Source organism: Camelus ferus, chromosome 24, assembly GCF_009834535.1.
Source record: "Camelus ferus isolate YT-003-E chromosome 24, BCGSAC_Cfer_1.0, whole genome shotgun sequence".
Taxonomy (NCBI): Eukaryota; Metazoa; Chordata; class Mammalia; order Artiodactyla; family Camelidae; genus Camelus; species Camelus ferus.
The window spans coordinates 712,637-739,190 of NC_045719.1; the positions used below are offsets into that span (position 1 = coordinate 712,637).

At 39.2% G+C, this 26,554-nt stretch overlaps 1 protein-coding gene across 4 annotated transcripts; it reads left to right on the forward strand.

Moving 5' to 3' along the window:
* Positions 1 to 76: 76 nt before the first annotated feature.
* CEP76 (centrosomal protein 76) lies at positions 77 to 24,739 on the forward strand. Of its 4 annotated transcripts, none has more exons than XM_032467323.1 (12): positions 77 to 378; positions 989 to 1,144; positions 2,276 to 2,357; positions 2,966 to 3,190; positions 4,198 to 4,383; positions 5,758 to 5,855; positions 6,192 to 6,320; positions 7,814 to 8,002; positions 13,147 to 13,313; positions 14,324 to 14,657; positions 16,701 to 16,918; positions 17,332 to 24,739. In XM_032467323.1, exons 1-12 carry the CDS (start codon positions 316 to 318, stop codon positions 17,468 to 17,470), a joined length of 1,986 nt encoding a protein of 661 aa, XP_032323214.1. In that variant the 5' UTR covers positions 77 to 315; the 3' UTR covers positions 17,471 to 24,739. The 4 variants fall into 4 exon arrangements, with proteins under 4 accessions (XP_032323214.1, XP_032323216.1, XP_032323217.1 ...); XM_032467325.1 differs by having other exon boundaries at positions 3,146 to 3,190; XM_032467326.1 differs by having other exon boundaries at positions 3,173 to 3,190.
* The last annotated feature ends 1,815 nt before the right edge of the window (positions 24,740 to 26,554 follow it).

Consider the following 26,554-nt stretch of genomic DNA (forward strand, 5'->3'; position numbering starts at 1 on the left):
CACTGCCTGTCGGGCAGACGGCGGGCGGGGCTTCGGGGAGGGGCGGCGGGAGGAGCCGGCGGGAGGGGCGGCGCCGCGGGGAGCCGGCGGACGCGGCGCGGAGGCCGCGGGCGGGACCCGAGCGGGGAGCGCGGCCGGGGTGTGCGACCGGCAGCGCGGGGGCAGCCCGACCGCGGCTTGGAAGCAGCCGTTGGCGCCGCCCCGTTGCCCAGCCGGCTGGACGCGGTGGCCGGGGAGCGCGAGGCGGAGGGCCGCGGGCTCTCGCTCCGCCGCGGAGACGCTGCGGCCCTCGGGGCGGCTGAGGAGGAGCCCAGCATGTCGCTGCCTCCGGAGAAGGCGTCCGAGCTGAAGCAGCTCATCCACCAGCAGCTGAGCAAGGTGAGGCGGGCGGCGGGCGGCGGCGGCGGCGGCGGCGGCCGTTGCCTCCCGGGAAGGCGGTGTCGGAGGAGCTTGTGCTGGAGGTGCCGCTGGTGCTCGGGGCTCAGCGAGGGCCCCGCGGCTCGGAGGGGCGCCCGGGACTCGCCGCGTCTCTCGGCCTCGCCGTGGTCCTGACTGTTTCCTCGGTGCGTGAAGGGTAAATGAGTTAACTCAGGGCCACGTCTCCGGCTTGGAGGCTGATGTCCGAGCTTCCGTCGCCTCCTCCAGGCCTCTGCTCTTTGGTTATACGATACTCTCCACAGACTCGTTTTGGTTGAGTGTTGTTTGTGGGGAACTAGTAGCAAAGTAGGTAACCAGTACAGATTATTTCTGGGATTTGTACTGCAGAGATAAGTCTTTAAAGTTTTTTTTTCCTTTTAAAAATCTTACCTTTGTTCTCATTGAATTTCAGTTATATTGTAGCATTTACTATCACTTGAGAAGCCTTCCTGAATTTTTCTACTCTCTCACCATTATTATTTTTTCGAGTCCGTATTTTAGAAAGAACTTAGCAAATTGGTAACTGTTGACTGCTTTGTAGTGTAAATTGTAATGCGAGTTTTCCGCATAGATGGATGTCCATGGTAGGATAAGAGAAATCCTGGCTGAGACCATACGGGAAGAATTGGCACCTGATCAACAACAGTTATCAACGGAAGATTTGATCAAAGCCCTTAAACGCCGGGGAATCATTGATGATGTGATGAAAGAACTTAATTTTGTTTCTGTGAGTAATCATTCAGGGGAAACTTTTTGAGACTGTTAAGTATATTCTCATGCTTAACATTGCTCATACGGTCCATATTTGGGGCCTCTCCTTTTAGTAAAACTATTTTTTAAATAAGACCATTTGTCTAGTAAGGAGCTTAGTCTACCCTTGAATGTAGCAAGTATGATTATGTATCAATGAAACTGGAGTTATGGACCATATTACTTCCTCAACAGTGACAAGAGTTTTCTCTTGTTATTTTCTAGGTCTGTAACTTTATGTATTTTTCAGTCAAATTAGTTCACCCTAACCTAATTCTTTTTTACTAATATTCTATTTTCTTTAGGTTAGACTTTTTAAAAATGAATTATAGTCGATTTACAATATTGTGTTAATTTCTGATGTACATTGTGATTCATGCATACATATGTATGTTACTTTTCTTATAGATAACACTTATTTTTAAAGTAAACATGAACTTTTGGTACTATATTCTGTAAGAGTAACAGATTATCAGTTTCTTTAAGAAAGTAGTTGAGTAAGAACTTCCAAATCTTTTCGTACAAATGGGTCAGTAGTGGCGTGATAGCCTCTCAGTGCACAAATTAGTAAGTAGGTCTTCTTTTGAAAATGAGGCAATAATGAGACACTGTGACCTCAATACATGGGTAATGTAAAAATTAGGTGGACTTCATAATACACCAGGGACTATGTATTTTAATACAGCATCCTTTTTTGGTTTTTGAGGTTTATAAAGTCATTTGTTATAAAAATAGACCTGTAGCAGCTTTTGCTGTGTGAATGCTGCTTCCTTAGTAAAGTCAGTTCTGTTCCTGGTGGAATCGTAAGCCAGATGTTATATGAGGTTTGGAGAAAGTTTTATCTTGTGTTGAGTGTTAAGGATTTCTTCTAGCATTCTGTGGACATGGCTGGAACACCATTAATTCCTTCATGTTAGACTTTAGGAGTGACCAGTTGCATTATTGTTTGTGCAGCTTTTCATCATTTTAACTATGCTGGGAAACTGAAGACTTTTTTGAGGGGCTTCATCGTATCTGCTTTTGGTTCTGTTCTTAGTCCCATTATTGGCATTTCATTGCTTAACTATAATTGTTTTCTAATTTGTCTTATCTTCTTCTGGCATTCTAGGATAATGTTGATCAAGAACCCCCTTCATCTCCAAAACAACCTGTTTGCTTTACTGACAGACAATCAACGTTGTTAAAAAAAAGTATGTGCTTCTCTAAGATTGATTTGGTTGTGGGCGGTACTGCATATTGATGTGCTGTAATTGTATTTGATAGAAAGCATTTCAGGTTTTTTCCAGAATGAAGTCCTATGTTTTTGTGATTAATCATCTAAAAACCGTAGATTCTATATTGCATGAAATGTATCAGAAGATTTAATGTATAGCAGACTGGAAGCAAAACCAGGACCACCTGATTCTCATGTTTTAATAATACTTTTTATAAATTTTACAGCTTTGCTTTTTAATGGTAATGTAATTATCTAGTACTTGCTGAGTTGATAATTGTCTGGGTTGGTTTGTGGAGGTGAAAGACTGTTGGATAAGCAACTAAAAAGCAAAGTTATCCTAAACGTTGGCTCTGACCCCTTTCCAGCTGGGAGAAAGTAGCCAGGGTGTAAACTTGGAAAAGGATATCATATTATGTATCTTTTCTTCCCTGGGTGCAGGTGGTCCTGGCATATAGTAAATTTGTTACTCTTCCCTTTTTTAGTATTTGGTTTTATTTCTGTCAAGTTATTATTTCCTATTGTCTTGATCACATTCCTTAATTTAATTGGCAGTTTCCTCATATATATTGCTACACTTTACAGCTAATATTGATCCAACACGGAGGTATCTTTACCTTCAGGTTTTGGGTGGAAAAGCTTTCTTGGAACATCTGCAGGAACCTGAGCCTTTACCAGGACAAGCTTGTTCAACGTTTACTTTATGTTTACATTTCCGAAATCAACGTTTTCGTTCTAAACCTGTTCCATGTGCCTGTGAACCAGATTTTCATGATGGCTTTTTACTTGAAGTCCACAGAGAAAACTTAGGTAAGGCAGTAATAAACTGTCACTTAATTTTGTAAATATTTGTTAAATCTTATTGCAGAACAATCACAACTTCTGCATGAGGTGAGAGTCGAAATGGCTCATCTCCCCAGTCTCTTGTTCTGTTTTCCCTCACTGCTTTGTTCTTTGTAAACTAAGTCTACCTACTTTCTTGCTTTTTTTCTGCTGATTAATTTTCCCTGAAGATTATTTTTTGATGGTTTTAATGGTTGTTCCTTAGTAATAAGAATTTAAATGCCCTTTAGGTATATGGAACTAAGCTGGGGTTATAGTGGAGAGTGACGCATGATCCTTCTCATTTATGAAGGATGGCTAGATTTATCATGTTATCAAAGTTTAGATCTGACTCTGTAACTCTCGTTTTTATAACTTTATGATACTTGATTACTGTAATCATTTTATAGTTTCTTTCTATAAAGGTATCTTACACGTTTTACTTGTCAATATCAAAATAATTATAATGTATTTGTAAACTTAATAAAGTTGTGGAATTGTATGTTCAGATTTAGATTATTGAGATGGCCAGTGTACTACTAAAATTTTTTTTTCCCCCGGTGAAAAATGTTACCTAAATAAGGAGGTTAATGGCTTAAATCGTTAGCTCCAACACGTTGGATCTTTCAGTTTTGTGTAGAACATACACTGGTTATTTCTAGAGGTTTATGGATAAAGGTGCTTTGGGGAAAAATGCTGGCACATTTGTAAGGCTTTTTATTGTAGAAGCATATACTTTATTTGTGTACGTTTAAGGAGCAGACTTAGCTGTTTGCGATCGGAAAACTGACATGCGTTAACTGCATCGCTTGTAACAGTTCTGTGAGTCCTCTCAAAAGTTGGCAGTAGAAACAGGACCACTTTTATTCCTCGTCTGTTGCATGCTTTCTCAGGCATTTATATAAGTTTATGATAGTATCCTTTTCAGTAAAAGTACTCTTTGGTGTTGGCCCAATGATAGGTAATGTGTAATTTTTTTTGACTTACGTTACTAGGCGATGGAACTAGAATGGCTGATTCAACAGCAATGTTATCAATAAGTGACCCAGTTCACATGGTGCTGATCAAAACAGACATATTTGGTGAGACCACTTTAGTAGCATCCTATTTTCTGGAATGGCGATCGGTTTTGGGCTCGGAAAATGGAGTGACCAGTCTTACTGTGGAACTTATGGGTGTAGGTATGATGATTAATATCACTGTTACATTTTTACAGCCAAGTTGTTTGTAAATAAGTTTTACATTTTTAGAATGCCTTTGTAAACCAAGAGGGAAACATAAAAAGAATTTAATTAGAATTACAACTGGACTCCAGTGTTGTCGTTATGGAAAATGTCCGCAAGGACAGTGTGAGTGTAGCACCTCACTCTAGCCGTGTCTTAAGGAAACTTTTTGCCCCTGGGAGATGCATATAGAAATTTTGAGGCCTCCCCACCCCCACGCCCACCCCCAGTTTATCTGATTACATGTAAGGCTATAAAGAGAATCAACATTTTCCTGTCCTTCACGCACGCATGTGTGTGCACAGACACACACGTGTGCACCCGCACACAGACACCGCCTTTCCAGCACACCCCGGAGTACAACAATCCCCTCAGTACCAGGGGCTTCCTGCACCAGCGGTTCCTGCAGAGCACGGAGTCAATGTTCCACTGACCTTTTACAAAGACGTGTAACCTGCTCAGTGTCCATTTCCCCGGACGGCACAGAGATGGTGCCTGTCTTAGTCACTGTTGCCCTGGACTCTTGCATGCTACCTGATAACGTCATACATATTTGCTAATTCAGTGAAAAACAAAATGAAACCCACACTGTTTTATGTACATGTAATTGAATTACTCTGGTATTGAAGCTTGGTTACAGAATTAAACCTAGCCAGTGGACAGCATAGCTTTAGTAATTTAGATTTTGATTTGGTAGACCCAGAATATGTTTTTTCTTCAGTAAAATGGAGGGGAACAGTTTTATGTAAGAGATTATTTTCAAAAGAGATACCCATTATTTGTCTTCAAGTACAAGCCTAACATGATAATCATAGTAATAACCCAGAAATTTCTGTTCCACCAAAAAATATTAAATCGTTCTGCTATGAAGTATTTTTGTTTTCTAATTCTTTGAATCCATACGTGGATGGAAAATTTGTACTCACATTTAATGTGAAAAATGGGAAGGGATAAGCGGGAATTACTGTCTGTGACAAAGTATATACTGAGAATGAGGTGGTAACAGTTGCTTTGACTCTGTTTTTAATGTAAGTCTAGGTAGTATTATATATTTAGTGAAGATAAAAATTAAGAATTCCGAATCTTTTAGGTCTGAAAAGTTCCTTAAAATGTGATTAGGAAGCTACAAAAATAGGTAATCTCCTTATAACTAGGTGAGGGTCTTTGTACAAAATAAAAACTGATTAGGTTTCTTTTTATCATGAATATTGTCTTTATTCCAGGGAAGTAATAAAGCACAAAATTCTTAAGTTATTTTGGTTAAACTTCTGTTGACTAAATATACATAATATTGAAAGCTCTGAAGTTCTAAATATTTATTTACATTTACAGGCACAGAATCGAAAGTTTCTGTGGGAATTTTAAATGTAAAACTTGAGATGTACCCACCACTCAATCAGACATTATCACAGGAAGTAGTGAACACACAGGTGAGTAACTCTGAATTTCTCTTCTTCCTGTGTTTGTTCTCATAGTATATTTACCCATTAATCCTAGAAAGTGTTCTCTTTTTAGAAATTTATCATTTATTAGTTTTAAGCGAGAGAATGACAGTGTGATTCATTACTTAAGCATTTCTGTCTGGGGAGAAAAGATCCCTCTGACTGTGTGTGGAGGAGAGCAGGGCGGTAGGCTGGGAGGCTCTTGCAGACCAGAGGTGATGGCGGCTTAAACTAGGGCTGGAGGAAGAGCCTAGATTTGTTACATAATTTGCAGTAATTAAAGAGAATGAGTGTAAATTGATAATTATTTTTTTAAATTTCAAGCTTGCTTTGGAACGTCAGAAAACTGCAGAGAAAGAGCGGTTATTTCTTGTATATGCCAAACAGTGGTGGAGAGAGTATTTGCAAATACGGCCCTCGCACAGCTCACGGCTGGTGAAGATTTTTGCACAGGTCTGTAAGTTGTGTGAGAAAAGCTGCACACCTGCGCTTGAGGTTTACTGTTGTGTGTGGAAATTTCATCTAGCTTGAATTTGTAGAATGTATTTATTCCAGACAAATAGAAGTTTATTTGTAACGTAGAATGCTGATTTTATGATTTTATGATACTCTTACAGTAGTAAGCAGGCAACGTAACACAATCTTTGTTTTATTTTTTTCACTTTCAGTTATTGTTTTTCTAAACCCTTTTTGAATATATTTGATTTAAATTAGATGAAAACTTACTTTGTTTAACTTGGAGTATGTCCTTTATTGATCCTTAGTACTAAATAATTAAGTGCTAGGACACTTTGCAGTTTATACGTAAATTCAGCTTTCATGTTCAGAACTGGTGCTGTAGGCATGTATTTTTTTCTTTTTTTGGTTAGGGTATTTTTTAAAGGAAGCAATATTATATGTAATAATTCTATTTGACCAGGCTCTCTAAGCCAGTGACCAGGGATACTTAACGACAGCATTTCAGCTTATATCTCTGCCTCTACTTTTTCTGTATCCTAAGCCCATTTCTCTCATCCGTGAACCAACATAAGATAAATGATCAGATTGATATTTTTTTATAACTTCTGAGGAACTATTCAAATATTTTGTTTTCAGCCTCACATAGGTGCTTTCATATAAGAACAGTGTAGTATTTCGAGTAGTATTTCCTCAGATCCTACACATTGGTTTAACCTTACCCTGTGTCCCCTAGGTTGTGGTGCAGGCTGTGAGTGGTTCAGTTTCTGGTTGAGGGGCTCGGGAAGGGGAGATGCTCACTGATTGGTGGTGGAGGTTAGGGAAATGGCTTCAGACTGTGCAGAGCATTTTGCATGGAACGACTGGGCAGGCAGGTAGCAGTGATGTCAGGGCAAGGGTGATGAGAAACCAGCCAAAGCATAATGGCTCCCTGTTGTCTGCTTAGTCTCAGGTGAAGTTATTCATTGCCATGTGGAATCCCAGACCAGAGAGGCCTGGGCCGGGGAGGGAGGAAGCAGATGGGAGAAATGGTCCTTAAAGAGCTGAAAGATGCTCCGCTATGTCAGTCGTCTGTCTGGACACTTAGGTTGTTCGTGTGCCTCAGCTGTTGTGAGCACTGCAGGGTGTGCGGGTGCCTCTCTGAGATGCCGATTTCAGCTGCTTTGGATGCATATCCAGGAGTGGGGTTGCTGGGTCATACGACGGTTTAGGGCTTTGGAGGCAGACAGCTCAGGGTTTGAGCCCTAGATCTGTTGCATGATAGCTGTAGCTTCAGTTTCTTTATTAAGAAATGAAAATAAGAGATGCTAAGAGGACTAAAGGAAAAAGTGTGTGCATGGCACTCTGCAGCCTTGTGCTGGATGCAAGGTAAGCCTCAGTAAGTGGTTTCCAGAGTCACTTTCTCCCACAGTGATGCGTTCTAAGAAAAGGTGTAAAACTGGGCATGATTAACTTGTTGTTACAGGTAATGCTTTCCCCTTCTCCTCCAGGATGAAAATGGGATAAACAGACCAGTCTGTTCTTACGTCAAACCACTTCGAGCTGGGAGGCTTCTGGATACTCCCAGGCAAGCGGCAAGATTTGTCAACGTCCTTGGCTATGAAAGAGCCCCTGTTATTGGAGGAGGGGGCAGACAGGAGCAGTGGTGCACTCTGCTGGCCTTTCTCTGCAGGAACAAGGTACCTTGCACACGGTGCAGATGCGGCATACCCTGGCCATTGTGAATGGTGGTGCACTGGTTATAAAATTAGCTTAGGAAAGCAGTTACGTATTGTCAGCGTGAACAAGTCAGGGCCTTGTTCTCACCGTTTTCCCTGCTATTCATTCCTGATTTTTTAGTTGAGGTGCAGCTGATGGACAGTTTAGGTTCAGGCGTGCAGTGTAGCGAGTCACAGCTTTTAAAGGGCATGCGCCATCTACAGTTGTTATGAAGTACGGGCTTCGTTCCTTGTGTAGCACAGCACATGCTTGTAGCTTAACTTACACCAAGTAGCTTGTGCCTCTCGATCCCCCACCCTGTTCCCCTCCCCACTGGTAGCGACTCGCTTGTTTTCTAGATGTGTCTGATTTTCTTGGGGGGGGGTCATGTTCACTAGTTTGTTGTATTTTCCAAGCTCCACGTGTAAGTGAAACCACATGCAGTATTTGTCTTTGTCTGTCTGGCTCATTTCACTAGCATAATACCCTCCAACTATCCCAAAAGGGGAATTTCCACAATTTTTTATAGCTGAATGCTATTCCATTGTATCAATAAGCCACGTCTTGATCCAGTCATCTGTTGGTGGACACTTGGTTTGCTTCCATATCTTGGCAACTGCAAATAATGTGCTGTGAACGTGGGGGTGCCTGGATCTTTTGGAATTAGTGTTTTCTTTTTTTTTTCCCCAGATACCTACCCAGGAGTGGAATTTCTGGGTCATGTGGTGATGCTATTTTTAGTTTCTTGAGAAACCTCCATACTGTTTTCCACAGGGGCTGCACCAATTTACATTCCCACCAGCAGTGTCCAGGGGTCCTCTTTTCTCCGCATCCTTGCCAGCATTTGCTATTTGTATTCTTTTTGATGATGGCCATTCTGACCAGTGTAAGGTGATAACTCCTTGTGGTTTTGACTTGCATTTCTCTGATGATTAGTGATGTTTGGCATTTTTTCACATGTCTGTTGGCCATCTGGATGTTACCTTTGGAAAACTGACTGTTCAGTTCTTCTGCCCATTTTTTAATTGGGTTTGTTTTCTAGATGTTGAGCTGTTTATACATGTTGGATATTCACCCCTTATTGGTCACATCATTTGCAAGTATTTTCTTGCATTCAGGAGGTTGTCTTCATTTTGTTGATGGTTTTCTTTGCTGTGCAAAAGCTTTTAAGTTTGATTAGGTCCCAGTTGTTTATTTTTGCTTTTCTTTTCTTTAGGAGATGGATCCAAAAAAATTACTGCTCCTATTTTTGTCAAAGAGTTCTGCCTATGTTTTCCTCTAGGAGTTTTATGGTATCTGGTCTTACGTTTACGTCTTTAATCCGTTTTTAGTTTATTTTTGAATATGCTGTTAGAGAATGTTCTAATTTCAGTCTTTCACAGCTATCTGTCCAGTTCTCCCAGTATCATTTATTGAAGAGACTGTCTTTTCTCCACTGTACATTCTAGCCTCCGTAGTCATAGATTAATTGACCATAAATATGTGGGTTTATTTCTGGACTGTCTATTCTGTTCCGTTGATCTATGTGTCTGTTTTTGTGCCAGTACCAGACTGCTTTGATGACTATAGCTTTGTGGTATAGTCTGAGGTCAGAGAGCTTAATTCTCCCAGCTTTGTTCTTCTTTCTCAGAATTGTTTTGGTTATTTGGGGGTCTTTTGTGCTTCCACACAAATTTTTAAATTACTTATTTTTGTTCTGTGAAAAATGCCATTGGTATTTTAATAGTTTTTGCACCGAATCTGTAGTCTGCCTTGGGTATTATGGTCATTTTAACAATATTAATTCTTCCAATCCAAGGACACTGTGTCTTTCCGTCTGTCTGTGTCCCCTTCAGTCTCTTTCATTAGTGTCTTACAGCTTCCAAGTGCACGTCTTCTACCTCCTTGGGTAGGTTTACTCTTAGATATTTTATTCTTTCTGTTGCTGTGGTAAATGCGATTGTTTCCTTAATCTCTTTTTCTGATAGTTCATTGCATAGAAACGCAACAGATCTCTGTATATTAATTTTCTATCCTGCAGTCTTACCGAGTTCATTGATGAGCGCTAGTAGTTTTCTCGTGGCATCTTTAGGATTTTCTCTGGGACAGCGTTAACCTCTTCTTTTCCAATTTGGATTTCTCTTACTTCCTTTTCTTCTCTGAATGCTGTGGCTAGGACTTCCAAAACTATGTTGAATAGATGTGGCAAGAGTGGACATCCTTGTCTTGTTCCTGATTTCAGAGGACGTGCTTTCAGCTTTTCACCATTGAGTATGGTGTTATTAATTGTGGGTTTGTCATCCATGGCCTTTATTATATTGTGGTATGTTCCTTTTATGCCAACTTTCTGGGGATTTTTATCATAAATGGATATTGAATTTTATCAAAAGCTTTTTCCGATCTGTTGAGATGATCATATGGTTTTTATTCTTCAGTTTGTTAATGTGGATCACATCGACTGATCTGTGGGTGTTGAAAAGTCCTTGCATCCCTGGGTTAAACCCCACTTAATCGAGGTGCATCACCCTTTTAATGTGCTGTTGGACTAGGTTTGCTAGTGTTTTATTGAGGATGTTTGCCATCCATGTTCATCAGGGATATTGGTGTGTAATTTTTTTTTTTTTTTTTTTTTTTGTGATAAGCTTTGTCTAGTTTTGGTATCAGGGTGACGCTGGCCTCATAGAATGAGTTCGAAAGTGTTCCTTTCACTGCAATTCTTTTGGAATAGTTTGAGAAGGATGGGTGTTTACTCTCCTATTAAATGTTTGGTAGAATTCATCTGTGAAGCCAACTGGTTCTGGACTTTCGTTTGTTGGGTGTTTTGTAACTTCTGATACAATTTCAGTAATTAAATCGATCAGTTTTCTCCCTGGTTCAGTCTTGGGAGATTGTACCTTTCTAAGAATTTGTCCATTCCTTCTGAGTTGTTCATTTTATTGCCATGTAGTTGTTTATAGTAGTCTCTTATGATCCTTTGTATTTCTGTGGTGTCGGTTGTTAACGTCTCCTTTTTCTTTTTTTAATTTTATTGATGTGCATTTTCCCTAACATTTAAATGTCCACACATAAAGTAAAAACTAAGCATCTTTATTTTTTATGTAGTTTCTTTTTTTAACATAATACTATTTTTGTGAGGTTGGGACCCACAAGTACTACAGTGTCAGAACCCAGGTTGAGAGGTAAATTAAACAGTGAACTGGAGACAACACCAGGACCGGAACCATGGTCTTCCTGTACTATTTATGGGTTAAAATTTGCTTAGTTGGTACTTTTTTTCTTAAAGAGAAGATAGCAGTACAAAATGAAAATGGAAAAAAAAACCTTGGATTGTATGGTATTTTGTTTAGTTTCAAATATAAGTATATACTTAAGAATTTGTGTACATATATTGATGTTAAATGTAAATAAATTGATTTCATTAAATCAATTTGATAGATTATGGGATATTTCCTAATCTGTGTTGCAATAATGTTGATAATATTATAAAAACAAAACTGTAACATTTCAACTGTTGAAACAGAAGAGAAAAAGGGATTTCTTTAATGTATTATTGCTTTGAAAGAATTTTTAGTCTGAACTTGTGGAAATAGCGTATATGGGTATTCACAAGGCAAATCTTACACAGTGGAAGAAACTATTTAAAGATGGATTTGTCAGTTGGAAAGATTTTGTCTTAAAGGCAATTGAAAGCAGTTAAACATTACTTATCAAAAAAAAAAAAAAAAGATTTCATTTATTTCCAGGTTGTAGTCCCCCAAAGTTATGTGTATAGATTTAAACCTTTTATTTCAAATATAGTAGTAATGGTACACACTTAAAATTATTATGTAAATAATTCTTTTGTAAAGCAAGTAATCATCCTTTTGATTCGCTGTTTTGTTTACCTATGTTTGTTTGAAGAGAAAGCACATCTTAACTTAGAAGTTTGAAAATCACTTAAAATATTTTTCTTGCATAAACAATAGCATTACAACAGTAAGGGGGAAATTTCACCTGTAATTCTATTTTTCATCTGTTTCTATATTTTTATGTTTTTCTCCTGTGTGTGTATCATTTTTCCATAATTATAATCGATACAAATAAAACTCTATGTCCTGCTCTCTAGTTCAGCATTTATACTACGAACACTTTCCCTCCTGTTGCTACGGCCGTTGTGATCACCATCCTTAATGTCTGAATAAGGTTTTCACGAGCTGGTAACACACTGTCATTGTTTAGCCGTCATAGGGGCTGTTCCTTTGGCCAGCTTAGGCTTGCTTCCGGTTCTGTTGGTATCACTCTGAGTCAATTTTTGCATTGAATATCGTTGGTTGTATTATTATCTTTCTTCTGAATTGTTTTTAAAGTCAAAATTTCAGTATATAGAAAAAACTTGGTCTAAAAGGTTGGAAATTATATTTTTCAAAAGTCAATTTAACAATGAAAATGTGTTACTTGTACTAACGCACAAGGTGGGGGGAAGGAAAATTGTCCCTTGTTCTGACCCTGCATTCTAGTCGTTATCTTTGCTTTTGTGTGTTACCTGCAGTTCTGCATGTAGATACACGCCTCCACATGATTGTAGCCTTCCTGTTTAACCCTTTAGTAATGCTGTTTCACAGAACACACAAGCAGACTTTTTTTGTAGTTGTCGTAGTTTTTTGGGTTGTGAAGGTAATACAGCATTATCAAAGAGAGTGTGGGAAGCAGAAGGGGAAGTCTCTCATTGCCCACCCTGATTATCGCCGTTGTCGGCATGCTGCTGCTCTGTCAGCCAGTCCCCTCTCCTGTGCGTGTATTTCCTCAGAATGACCCTGTAGAGACGCTGTGATTCGTGGTCTGAGTGTCTTCCCACTTGCTTACGTTTCCTGCTGTATGACTTGGCAGCTGTGTTCACGTCCTTGAGCTATTCATCTTTAAAATCTTACTGTTTTTCTTTCTATGTTGTATGAGTTCTTTATAAACTTAGGACTGTCAGATTTATGAGCACTGACTTTGTAATATAGGGTCTTTTAAAATTTGTACATTCTTTCCCCTCATTGTTTCAGCTTAACACTAGGTTCATGACTAAAAGCAAAGAATTTAAGAGTACTTTTTAATTGCAGTTTTAATGAGGAAACCAGATGAAGGGATCAGTAACTTGAACTTCCTTCGTTCTGTTTTCCAGGGTGACTGTGAAGACCACGCCACCCTCCTGTGCAGCCTGCTCCTTGGGTTCGGGCTGGAGGCCTTCGTCTGCGTCGGGACCAAGGCAAAGGGAGTGCCCCACGCGTGGGTGATGACTTGTGGGACTGATGGAGCCATCACTTTCTGGGAGAGCTTAACAGGGCACAGGTTTGTGAGCTCGGTTTACAAAGATACTAAAATGAAAGTGTAACTTTTAGATGATAGGCTGTTTATTGATGTTGATGGTAGTCAGAGGCACGTGTCGACAGTTTCAGTTATTCGAGCCTTTTTGATGACTGTGTAGAAATCACCTCCGTAAAGAAAGCTGTTAGATAACGCTGAGAGAATTGGTATACCTAAAATGTGCTTTACCAGCATGACATGGGTAAAAAATATGTTATATTTACTCTTAATTTTGTATAATTGGCATTTGCTTTTTCTAATAATCATCCCTGAAATAAATTCAAATTGTAAATCATGATTTCTTTTGGAAATCTGACGTGGTCACCAGCTCCATGTTGGTAACCCTCTGTACGTCTGTTTTGGTGTCCGCGCGTTTGGGAGAGTGAAATGCTCTTCCTCCTGGGTCGCTCTCCCTCCTTGGCTTCGCTCAGGGCACTGTCCTGACTGTGATTCCCCTCTGGCTGCTCTCTGTTTTCTGTTGTCTTGTCTTCAAGTGCTGGAGTTCCTGAAGGCACACCCCGGGCCCTAAATCGAGCCTAAAAATGTGTAACTAAACTATTTTGTGTTATCTGATTAAACATTTTTTATCTTAATGATGTACACAGAATACATTCTTTTTTTTTAAATTGAGTTATGGTCAGTTTACAATGTTGTGTCAGTTTCTGGTGTAGAGCACAAGTTTTCAGTCCTACGTGAATATACGTATGTCCATTTTCACGTTCTTTTTCATCGTGAGCTTCCACAGGATCTTGACTGTATTTCCCTGTGCTGCACAGTCAGAATATATTCTTGCGTTAGAGGAGTAAAATTGGTTTCTGTATCATAAGTTGTGCCATGGAATTAAAAGAGTAATCAATTGTGGAAATGTAAGAAGGAAAAACAAGTATTAAGCTCCAGTCATAACACTTAGAATGTTAGAATAATGCTCTTCGTCAGTAACACACTGCCGCCTTGACTTTCAAACCTTACTTACACAATCGTGGCTAACTTTTCAGGTACATCCACAAACCGGCAAGCCCTGACGAGCCTCCAGCTGCCGAGCAGCCCAAACCGCTGTACCCGTATCGGACAATTGGTTGTGTTTTCAACCATCAGATGTTTCTGGGGAATTGCCAGCCCTCTGACTCAGTAGAAATCTGTGTATTTGATTTGAATGATGAATCCAAGTGGAAACCCATGAGTGAAGAAGCCATTAAGTCTGTCTGTGCTCCAGGAGCCACAGTGTCCCTTCCTCCCTTCCCGCCGCTGTGCGCCTCCACAATGGATGCCTCGGTGACAAGCAATGAGATAGAGATGCAGCTGAGGCTGCTGGTGTCAGAGCACAGGAAGGTAATTAACACCGGAATTTATGGTCTCATGTGTGTAACAGTTTTTTGGGGCTTGTAAGATAGTGCCAATCACTATTCTAGCCCCAAACAAAGCAAATTCAGACCCTGCCTTTATGAAGATTATAGTTTGAAAGTCATGAGAGGTAAGTTTTGAGACTTAGAAACTTCTAAATTCACCAGTACTTCTAGAATTTCATCACTTCCTTCTAGAATTGACGAACGGTGGACTTGTTCAGATTTTTGTGGATAACACCATTTGGATAAGTCCTTTGTGAAGTAATTACTCTAACCTTCCCCCCTGAAAGTGTGGGGTTGTGTTTTCTTCATGCACACTTTTTTCCAGGTTTGTTTTGTTTTCCTGTTGTACTAAATTAGATTGGTATGAAATGATACCCTCATTGTGGCTTTACTTTACGTTTCCCTGATTCCCAAGCTCCTTATTTATTAGCCATTTAGATTTCTTTTGTAAAATGCCCTAAAGAAAACAAAAAAAGCATTAATCATAAAGGAAAACGTTAGTATATTTTAAGAACTAATGTTCATCAAAAGAAACTGTTAAGGGAGTGGAAAGTGCAGCCTTGGGGTGAGAAAAGATATTTGCCACACGTATAACCAACAAAGGACTAGATTCTCAAGTTCCTATGGAAGACTTCTTTCTAATTCACCGGGTGGATTCCCTGAGAGACTCCCCACCTTGGGTGAGCCCTGCTTCCGTGCGCCTTGAGACCATCAAAGGCAAGCTGACGTACCAGTATGTTCTCTGGGCTCACAGGCACCCTTAGCGGTGGCCTCTGAGGACGTCTGTCCTTGCTTGCCGACTCGTCAGTGTTTGAGTGTGTTTTGAAAAATACTGAAGTCGGCATTGGTGGTGTTTTCAGCAGCAGTTTGGTTGGGGGCCCAGCTCACGTCACGCTTGCTGCCGGCCCTTTCCCTCTGTCACTCATACTGCCTTTCAGTTTCCTTTTCTTAGGTCTCATTTACCAGTGAAACCAGTATTTTATTATGGTGTAAGAATTATTTTGTATGGAAAGGGAAGACAGAATCCGCTCGACACCAGTGTTGATCAGTAGTTAAGTCAGCGGTGCCTGTAAACCAGGAAGTGAGATTCACTTGTTGCCACAGGAAGAGTATAGATGATCGTGGACCTTGGGATCACTTGAAACCAGTTAAAACTGAAATTAGAAAATGCTAATGGTCTGAAAGGATAATCAGAATGTTCAGAATTTTGAGTTTCTTATGTTTGACATTTTTATAAAAATACCATGTGTCTAGGTAACATTAGTCAGTTGATGTTATAAATGAAATTATAATTGCCTCCAGCATGTTTTACACTCCCTGAAGCCGGAAGCGTGTGTTCTTCAGTGCCTTTTACAGAATAACACTGAGTGAATATTTGAGTTAAATTACATATGCGATTTGTTTGTGGACTTTTCTTCCCTACTGCAGTTGAATTTTTGCGAGAAGCAATCAAATTAAGCAGATCCTGTCTTACTAGACTCTTTAAATAAAATGTGACCTCAGAATTCAGTGACACTGTCTTCTGCAGTAGGGCTGTTCCACGTGGTCTCTTCTAGCTTTAAACGTGACCTCAGAATTCGGTGACACTACGTCTTCTGCAGTAGGGCTGTTCCATGTGGTCTCTAGCTTTAAACGTGACCTCAGAATTCGGTGACACTGCGTCTTCTGCAGTAGGGCTGTTCCGCGTGGTCTCTTATAGCTTTAAACGTGACCTCAGAATTTGGTGACACTGCGTCTTCTGCAGTAGGGCTGTTCCGCGTGGTCTCTTCTAGCGGAAGTTAAGGAAGCATAGGCTTAGGAGGTTTCACTAACATCATTGTGTTTAATGCCTCTTGGTTATTTCTCTAAAAAGTAAAACCTGATACCACCTGTAGTTCCTTCAATTCTTTTCTTCTATGTGTCCTTATGATAATTAATAGGAAGTTGTAAAAATCTTTTCTTGGCATACATTAAAATAATCAGCATTTTAGTTATAATTAGTTTTTAAATAATAATGTATTTCACTGTCCTCTTTCGGTGGCTCTAGGATCTTGGCCTTACCACTGTCTGGGAAGACCAGCTCTCCTATCTCTTGTCACCAGCGTTGGCTTCGTATGAATTCGAGCGTACGACAAGTATCTCTGCAGGCAATGAGGAATTCCAGGACGCCATTCGGAGGGCCGTACCTGATGGGCACACCTTCAAAGGGTTCCCCATACACTTTGTGTATAGAAACGCAAGGCGTGCGTTTGCCACTTGTCTTCGGTAAGGTGGTGGTTAGGATGTCGTAAACGTGGCTGGTGTAGGGGTCTCAGTGGCCAGTCTGGTGCTTACTTAGGAGTGACTTCAGAATCACACACACGGGGCTTTCATCGTGACTGATCCTCTTGTGACGGTGATTCACGAGGGCTCAAATGTAGCTCTTGAGAGCTTGGGATAATTTCCCCAGTGATTTTGGTGCAGTCTAGTTGAGGATCACTGATCTTGTCTAGTGTAATTTTTAAAATTTATGGAGTCTGAAGAAATAGTTTATAATTTGAATAGCTTGACCAAAATTACAGATCAGTTGGTAGCAGAGACAAAATTTTAAAAAATTATTTTAATACTGACTTTCTTGGAATTAAGAAAGTGAAACCTGTATTCATTCCTTAATTGAGTCCATATGCTTCCTTCTGTAGGTCTCCTTTCTGTGAAGAGATAATCTGCTGCCGTGGAGACCAGGTGCGGCTGGCAGTTCGTGTTCGAGTGTTTACTTACCCTGAGTCTGCGTGTGCTGTTTGGATCATGTTTGCTTGTAAATATCGCTCAGTATTATAGGACTAACATTTCTGTAAGAACGTGCCTGTGTTTATTGGAATTTTACACACTGTACATAGTAGCTGTTTAGAGGTTCATTATTTTAAAAATGATAATGTGGCTTGGATGTCATATTTCACTTTTGTATATACCTGCCTGATAACGTTTGAAAACAAATCATGATGTGTGTATTTAAAAATTAAGGATGAAAACTTATATAAATCTGAGTGGAATTTAGTATAAATTAATTGTATATATATCCTATTTTAATAAATGCTACTTTGTTTATAGGTAGCCAGTAGTTTAAATATGAGTATAAAATGTGCTCAGTTTTCTTTACATTAACAGGTAATTAGAAAGATACTTCTCTAAGGGTTTGAGCCATACTAAAATTAATATGACCAGAATTTTTCATAGATTAATGGGATTATTTTATATAAATTAGGAGAAATTAACTTTACAACAGACTTATTTATTACATAGGTGAAAATACGTTTTGGTGAGTTACCACTTTTGTGGTTTACCCATAACTATAGTGATATTTGAGACTTAACAGAAATTTATTGGAAGACTTTGATGTAAGAATAGGAAAAAACTAGTGTCAGGAAAGCATCAATATTAATAACAAAATGAATGTCACATGAAAGTACATGAATAATTTATAAATATTTGTCAGTTTGATTCATTATCAAAATGAATTGGGGATTTTAGAAAAAATTTATCATGCCCTTTTGTTATGATATTGGTAAGTCTTTTTTCTGTGATTAATACTGGCAGTCTGTTGCTAATACTCTGTCATCAGAGGAGTCATTACTAGCTTCTTCATGGATTTCGGCTTCTGAAACCACATTCTTTTTTCCTTTGTAATGTAAACTTCAGTGCATATGTGATGAATCTAAATCAGAGAGTCATCATGTGAGGCCACTGAAAAATAAGCATATGTGAGTGACTTCATGCTATTTGTCTTTAAATTGAGCAACAGTGAGCATAAAAAGACTGCAGCAGTTTGACTTTTTGTAAGAAGCTGGGTGTGTAGCTGACAGGTGTGACTGTCAGTCAGCGTCTCCGTGCAGTTCTTACTTCAGCTCCTTCATCCATGGGTCTTCTTAGGAAAATAACTGTAGACCAGTTGGCTGAACGAGTGATTCTTTTCATCACTTTAATTCACCATCACAGATGAAACGATTTAATGTTCTTAAAAATATTAAAATCTAAAGATACCCTAAAATTTACATTTTGTTATTTTTTTACATACAATAAATATTTATGATTTAACTTGCTTAAAAGTCTGAAAATATCCTTTCAGTTTCTTATTGGAAATGGTCAAATGTTTCTTGAGAGACTGACAGGACTTTAGAGAATTAGCAAAAATAAGGATTAAGACTTTTTTTACTCTGTTACCAAAATTACTCATAAAGCTATCAACATAGAAAATTGCTTATAATTTTCAGCTTTTGAAACAAACTGAAGCATGTGCTAAGAGGCAGACTTAAGATCAAGGCTGTGTTATCGCTGAGGCCGGGCCGGAGAATTCCTCCCTTACTGTGCCAGGGTAACACGCGCATTTATAGTGAGCCTTTGGTATAATTCTAAAATAAATTTTCTTTTTGTGCGCTTTATAATAGTCTGTCATGAATTAATATTTTTCTCTGAAGATGGTTTATTTGAAAATACATCAGTTCATTTCTCACTAGAGTTCTGCTACTATTCTTACTAGTAATTTTCCTTTTTAAAAATTAAATTTGCCTTGTATATTTAGCTCTGTCATAGCAGTTGTTTTTATATCAAAAATGTAAAAAAAATTTTAGTGTAATGCTTCTAATGTGTTCTTTTTGACAGTATGTGCACTAACATAGTTTTCTATGTATATGTCATGTATAAATAGGTGTATTTAATAGAAAAATATCGGAAACCTAGACACATCATTACTCAAGTATGAACCTGTTGAATAAAACTTACTAAATTCAGTTCCAGCTAACTGAACACTCCAAGTGCCTGCAAAGTTTTTTCTAGGACGGAGGCATGCATTTTTAGCTATGATCTGCAAAAGCACACCTTCTCCTGGAAGTGCTGCAAAGTACACACACGTGAAACCCATTTTTCTACTTCGTAACAAAGACAAGATTTGAGCCAAATGGATTGTAGGCTTTAAATTCGAAGATAATATTGCTTGTAAAGTAGCACTCTCTGCCAGCCGTCTGACCATTAGAGGGCATTAGTTATGAGCCATGTTGCTTAAACTAACACATTCACATCTCAGATTTCATATTCTGCTGAACAAGAAAGTAGCTTAGGTTAGACTACCATTTGCAATTATATAATTTTCTTCTGTGACTCTTAGATAGCAGTTTTGTACTTTCTGCTTAAGTAGACAAGTACAGGAGTTAGATCTGCTTTTTTGTTTTTTTGAATTGAAGTATATAGTTGGTTTGCAATGTTGTGTTACTTCCTGGTGTACAGCAAAGTGATTAAGTTATATATACATTCCACTTCATGTTCTTTTTTTATTATAGATTATTACAAGGTATTGAATATAGTTCCCTGTGCTCTATAGCAGGACCTTGTTGTTCATCTGTTTTAGACACAGCAGTTAGTAGAGTTAAATCTGGTAGTCGCTAGTTAGTCTCCAGTAGTTAAATAAGCCTGTGTAAACCCTAAAAACCACAGTAACCAAACACATGAAGTAGACGCCGTCTAATTTTGAAGACTCTTACACACGGTGTATAGCATATTCTACATTTAAGGCACAAGTTCAGTTATAATCATCAGTGCATTTAAATGTGGATATTAAATAGAATTTTCTCCTGAGATTTGGTTGGAATAATTGCTGTAATTACATTCGACTTGTGTTTGGTTTATGAAGTGACTACTTGATGCCAGTGCTGAAATAGCGAGGGGTGTTAGAAGGAAAGGAGAGGCGGTTGCCAGCTGGTGGTTAGTTCACATACACTCCTGTGAAATGAAGGAGTTCTTTCTCTGATTCTACTGAATTTAGTACTCTCACTACGGAACAGGTGTTTCCTAGCATTTTTGACAGTAGCTAGTTTTTCAGTGGTTTTGTATCTAATCCAAAGTAGAATTTTAACTACATTTTGCTGTTTTTACATGTGGTTTAGTATTTCATGGCCTGGAATCACAGGATTTTGGACTTGAAAGGACTCTTAGGTCTCCTAGTCCGCTGATTTTCTATACTAGTGAGATGGAGATCAGAGGACACACATCTGTGACGAAGCAGCCCTAGATCTCCGCTGCCTCTCTGTGTACAGAGACGTGAGTGCTTCCGTGGGGTTGGCGTCACTGGGGATGACCACGGAACCAGCCAACGTACAGCATGGAAAATTGAAACAGTGTGTTACTCGCTCCTCAAGATACCATTCCAATTTTCCATCTCTCCTTTTGGTGGTTCTACCTAAGAGGTATCTTCCACCTGTCTTGTGGTACCCATCATATAACCTACCCAAAATTACAGTAATATTTGAGGTGTCAAGTCACTGACAGATGAGGCCAGAATTGCTTTTCAGGGAGGATGGCCTAGGGAAGCTGAGGTCCTGAGAGGGGCAGTGAGCGGGCTAGGAGTCCTTGTGGTGTGTTCGGTTAATAACATAAAGATACGCAGGATTCTATCTCTGGATGCGTAAGAGTTTCAGTGAGCGACTGAGGCACAGGGATAGAGCCCACTAACATGCACCTAGAAAATACTTTAGTCACGTTCAGTCTGTATTCTGAGAGGATTGATTCTGAAATGCATTTCTTTACAAGTTAGCCACTACTGGCAAGTTGTTACTTAGCTTTTACAAAATCTCTTCTTTGCCAGGTGTGTGGTGAGGGATGGGAACGGTGGCAGTACAAAACTAGGAGGTGATCGCCAGAGGTTATCTATTTGATTCGAACTTAAGCAAGCAGATTTTATCACCAATGTAACATTGGTATGATAGCTTTATTGACATGTAATTTGCATACCACACAACTAATCAATCTGAAGTGTGCAGTTCAGTGGTTTTTACTATATTCAGAGATACCTGTAACAATCGCCAGTCAATTTTAGAACATTCCATCACTTCAAAAAGAAGGACCCTTCAGCTGTTGTTTTCTGTCTCCCCACTCCCTGCTCTTCACCGCTTACCCTGGCCCTGAGCAACCAGCAATCTGCTTTCTATGTAGAGTTCCTACTCTGGACTCTCAAAAGAATCATGAATATTTGGTCTTTTGTGACTGGCTTCTTTCATTCACATGTAGCATTCCTTTTTACAGGCAAACAATACTCTGTTGCAGGAAAGTACTGTATTTGTTTACCCATTTCAGTAGACATTTTGGTTGTTCCCACCCTTCGGCTATTATGAATAATGCTGCTACAGACATTTGTGCACAAGGCTTTGTGTGGGCACATGGCTTCGTTTCTCTTGGGTATGTACTTGGGAGAAGAACTGCTGGGTCATGTGGTGACTACATGTTTAACATTTTGGGGAACTGCCAGCTTTACAAAGCAGCTGTGCCATTTTTCAGTCCTATCAGCAGTGTACGTGGGTTCTGATTTTTCCACATTCTTTCCAATACCTGTTACCTGACTTTTGATTCTAGCCAGCCCCAAGGGTGTGAAATGGCACCTTGTGGTTTTGACTTGCTTCCCTGATGACTAGTGATGTTGAGCATGTTTCATGTGCTTATTGGCCATTTGTACATCTTTGTAGAAATGTCTCTTTGGGTACTTTACCCATTTTTAAAGCAAGCTCTGAGTTTTATAAAAGAAAAAGTTTGCATGACTTTTCACCAGTCTCTCTGGCATGCTTCCAATAAGACCAGAATCACCTGGCCCGATGATTCCAGTGTGCATACTCTGGTATTTTCCACACACTGTGCCCAGTTCGATACTACTGCCCCTCTGGTGGTGGTCGCCAGTTTTGGCCATTGTGGCATAAGACTTCAGATTTTCTCAAGGCTGGGCAGTATCGTTTGCCGTGTCTGATCATTTTTGGAGTCTGCTTGTACTCCAGGATGAATTTTCCACTCTTCATAACGCGTTGGGACCTGGAGTTGATAGACTCCAGCGACTTCTTGGTCTTTGTGGCCACATCTTCCTGCTTTAGCTGAGGGACAGCCCCCAGCAAGAGCAGCCGCCAGTATGGCCATGGATCCAGAAAGGCCCTTTGCCCATTTTTGGTTGGATTGTCTTTTTATTACTGAGTCGTGTGAGTTCTGTCTGTATTCTAGGTACAAGTCGCTTATCAGATACATGATTCATAAATATTTTCTTCCATGCTGTGGGTTGTCTTTACTTACCTGATTGGGTTCTTTGAAGTACTACAGTTTCAAAATTTAAATTTAGCCCAGTGTATCTGTTTTTTTCTTGTTTTATTCTTGGTTTTGTTGTCATATCTTAAGAATCCACTGCCATATCCAAGGTCATGAAGACCTACTATGTTTTCTTCTAAGACTTTTATAGCTTTAGCTATTAGGTTTTTAATCCTTTTTCAGATAAGGCTTTAACTTTTGCATGTGTTGTGCGGTAAGAGTCTAGCTCCATTCTCTTGCACATGACTATCCAGTTGTCCCAGCACCATTTGCTGAAAGACGATTCTATCCCTACTAAATAATCTTGGTACCCTGGTCAAAAATCAATTGACCATTGCCATATGGGTTTATTTCTGGAATCTCAGTTCTGTTCCTACTGGTCCAGTCTCTTCTATTGTGCCAGTACCATACATTTTAATTATGACTGCTTTGTTGTTAAGTTTTGAAATTGGGACGTGGGAGAGTCTTTCAACTTTGTTCTTTTTCAAGATTGTTTTGGCTATTCTGGGTCCTTTGCAACTCCATATGAATTTTAGAACCAGTTTGTCAATTTCTGCAAAAAGGCAGGCAGCATTCTGAGATTGCCTTGAGTCTGTGGATTGCTTTGGGGACTATTGCCATCTTAACAATGTTTAGCCTTATGATTCATGAGAATGGGTTGTTTTCACATTTATTTAAAATCTTCAATTCCTTCAACAGTGTTTTATAGTTTTCAGAGTGTAAGTTTGTGTTTCTTTTGTTAAATTTATTTCTATTATTTTTGATGCTATAACAAGTGGATGTTTTTCTTAATCTTATTTTTGGATTGTCTTGCATGATGACATGCTTTCTTGGGTGGGAGAGAAATAAGTGGAGGTGTATAAATAGGTAGGTGGCTGAGAATTTCAAAGATCCCTAGATGTGCTTATGGGAATATTGTATAAATGAATGTCTGTTGTCTTATGTGTTCAGTCAGAATAAAAGTTGTGAATAGTTGGCCTACATTATCTGGGTGGTTCCTTCAGTGTTCTGATTTAGGTGAGAAAACTTGGCCCAATATTTATAATCCTGTAATTAAAATTAAACTTTGCTCCTGCTAAAAAGAAAAAAAATGAATATTCAGTTAAAACTGAAAATGTCAATGGCATTATAACAGTATTACAGTTAGAGAATGACTTACTTACCAAATCTTGCAAGGGAATAACATTAATATCATTAAAAGAATAGTGTAGGAAGTTTGTTTAAAATATTGTCTTAGAAGTTCAGGTTGAAATCTGGGAGTCATGTCTTGAATACGAATTTCAATGTCAATGATTTTTTTTCCTGAAGTCTCTTAAAAATGATTATGATTACTAGGCAGAAAGTAGGGGCAAGGGTTACATTTCCAGTTCCTGAGAGGAATGAACATGCATAGCAAATAGAGGAAAGAAAGACATTATGTCCATGAATGACTTCTGAGAAAGGGTCAAGAGGAATTCAGGTTCACAGACGAGTTTGGGGGCAAAACCCGAGGGAACAGCCCAACTGAAATATAAGGAGGCCGGCCATACCTCTAACCTTCCACAGAAATTGCCAAGGCAGGGCTTAAAGGATAACTAAAGGGTGCTTAATTCACTGCTTGTTTAATTTAGTTAAAAGGTGAGCCATGTTCGTGCTGGTTGCATGTTGACCTTGGAAGAGAAATGAACCTTTCACAGGGTCAGAGCAGAATTCCAGAGCCCAGCATTGCTCCAGGATTCTACCTATGTACATTAGGGGGGAAAGACCAAAGTTTTTGAACAAAGAGAAGGGTTGTTTTTTTTTTTATAAAGGTCAGCAAAAATTAAGCAACAGAGGTTTGGAAAAAATGGTTCTAGATTGTCGCATCAACGAGAGATGACTTCACTCTGAAAATGGATTATTTCTCTTCAAGTTAACCCGAAACTCTGGCTTCTTTGAAGTTTCATTGAAAATTCTATATTTTCAAGCAATGATTGTCAAACATCAAAATTTCTCTATCAAATAAAGGTTTTTTTGTGCTCTATGTTGTTTTCTGTTTCCCCTGGGAATTAAGAAGCTAGCTACTGCTTTTCCTTACTTTTGAATTCTGGCAAGAACTAGGTAATAGAGCTAAAAAAAGAGGATCCGCAAGGCTTCTGTTACTGGAACTATATTTGGATAACTTTGGGCAGCTGGCAGTAATTTAAGATAAATCTCAAACCCTCTGTGGACTCAGACTTCCCCGGGCGTAAAATAGTGCTTTGGCCTAAAGCTGAGCTCTATGAGGTCTTTTCCAAATCAAATCTTCTTAACTAATTGAAGCTAATAATTTCACTTGCATTCAGAATCAGACTACCGCCTCCCATTGTTGGTTTAAAAATAACTGTTTAAAAGGAGAACCACATTAAGAAGGTCTGGCCTAGTATTTTCCAGAGTCCCTCACGAACATACTGGTACGCTGCTGTTCATGTCTTACCTCGTTCCTCTGCTTTCCCTCCATTTTCATCGTTAGGTATATAACTCGATCTCATCAAGCGTAGGGGAGGTCAACTTACAGAACAGATGTTACAGAATGAGAATGTAGTGGGAAAACTGGTTTAGGATTTAACTTAGTAAAAGGGCACAAATGGATATTTTCTTAATATTTTCCGATAAACATGTATCTTTGCCATAGGAAAGAAAAAAGCTAATTAATTTACAAGTGTATAGACGTGAGGAACCACTTTTGTTGTGTTCTTACCTGCCATGTGTATGTCTAGTTCTGCATATAAGGTCACATGCTAGTTTTCATGACTAACAGAAGATTTTTGGTTAACATTCAATCTGATAACCAAAATGAAAAGAGATGAGTTTCACATTGCATTTAGGATTGTTGATGGAACTAGCGTCCTTAGAGGAGTGGTTGTTTACAGCCCTCTGAGGGATGCAGTTACCTAGATCACTTTGAAGATGACTACTATGGGGGGACGGCCCCTATGGTGAAACTTAAGTGCTAAGGGATTCACAAGGACCAATCAGAGGACATGGGGCATCACATCATTCATTCAAAGTGTTTAAAATATTGAAAGTGTAACCAATGATATTGGTACATACAAATTTTAAAGCACCTGTTTTTATGTATTCCGGCTTGGTGCAGCATGGGATGAAGTGTGAAGACTTTTTTCTTGCTCTGGGCCAGCTTAGAGAGACATTGTCACGTAGCTGAGGGAGCTGGGCCCGTCAGGAGGCCTGGTGCCCGTCCCACCGCTTTCATTACTAGCCTTTTGTCTGGTCATCTGTAAGACAGGGATAGTAATGTCTGAGCTTCAAGTTGTGCAACTCTGAAAGTATAAAATACCACTATAAAGTTACAAGGTATTATAGTTGTGGACAGTGAAAATTCAGTTTGTAACACTGAAAAAATATGCTGTTCTATTTTTTTCCTTTTTGGTGCACTTTTCTAGGTGAATGTGCCTCTTAGGAGCAATTGTCTGGAAGTTGTCTGGGATAAGCTTGTGCTGAACAGACAAATTGTGCTCCCTGAAAGACTTGGAGCAGCTCAGCCAGCATATCCAGAGTATGGAGCACGAAGTACACTAATTCTGCAGAAGTTATAAGTAAATATAAGATTAGGAAACATTTTAATGATTCCATTTTTAAATAAATATAACAACAAAATCAGCAAAAACTCAAATGAGATTCTGTGTAACACATGCCACCATGTTTCACAGATCTCACAGCACTTTGAAAAAGGCATTCACGTAATGATACAAATTGTTCAGACATTTTAATTGTATAGAGCAATTTTTTAAAAGTGGTGAAGCCACAGGATCAAAAAATAAAATCAGTGACAGAAATTGGAACTAATCATATGGAACA

What these genes read in the sequence shown, in the direction of transcription:
- CEP76 (XM_032467323.1), top strand. Translation starts at nt 316, where the DNA reads ATGTCGCTGCCTCCGGAGAAGGCGTCCGAGCTGAAGCAGCTCATCCAC. An exon ending in ATCAACGTTGTTAAAAAAAA is followed by an intron (nt 2,358 to 2,965) that starts GTATGTGCTTCT and finishes TACACTTTACAG; the next exon opens with CTAATATTGATCCAACACGG. An exon ending in GCGTTTGCCACTTGTCTTCG is followed by an intron (nt 16,919 to 17,331) that starts GTAAGGTGGTGG and finishes TTCCTTCTGTAG; the next exon opens with GTCTCCTTTCTGTGAAGAGA.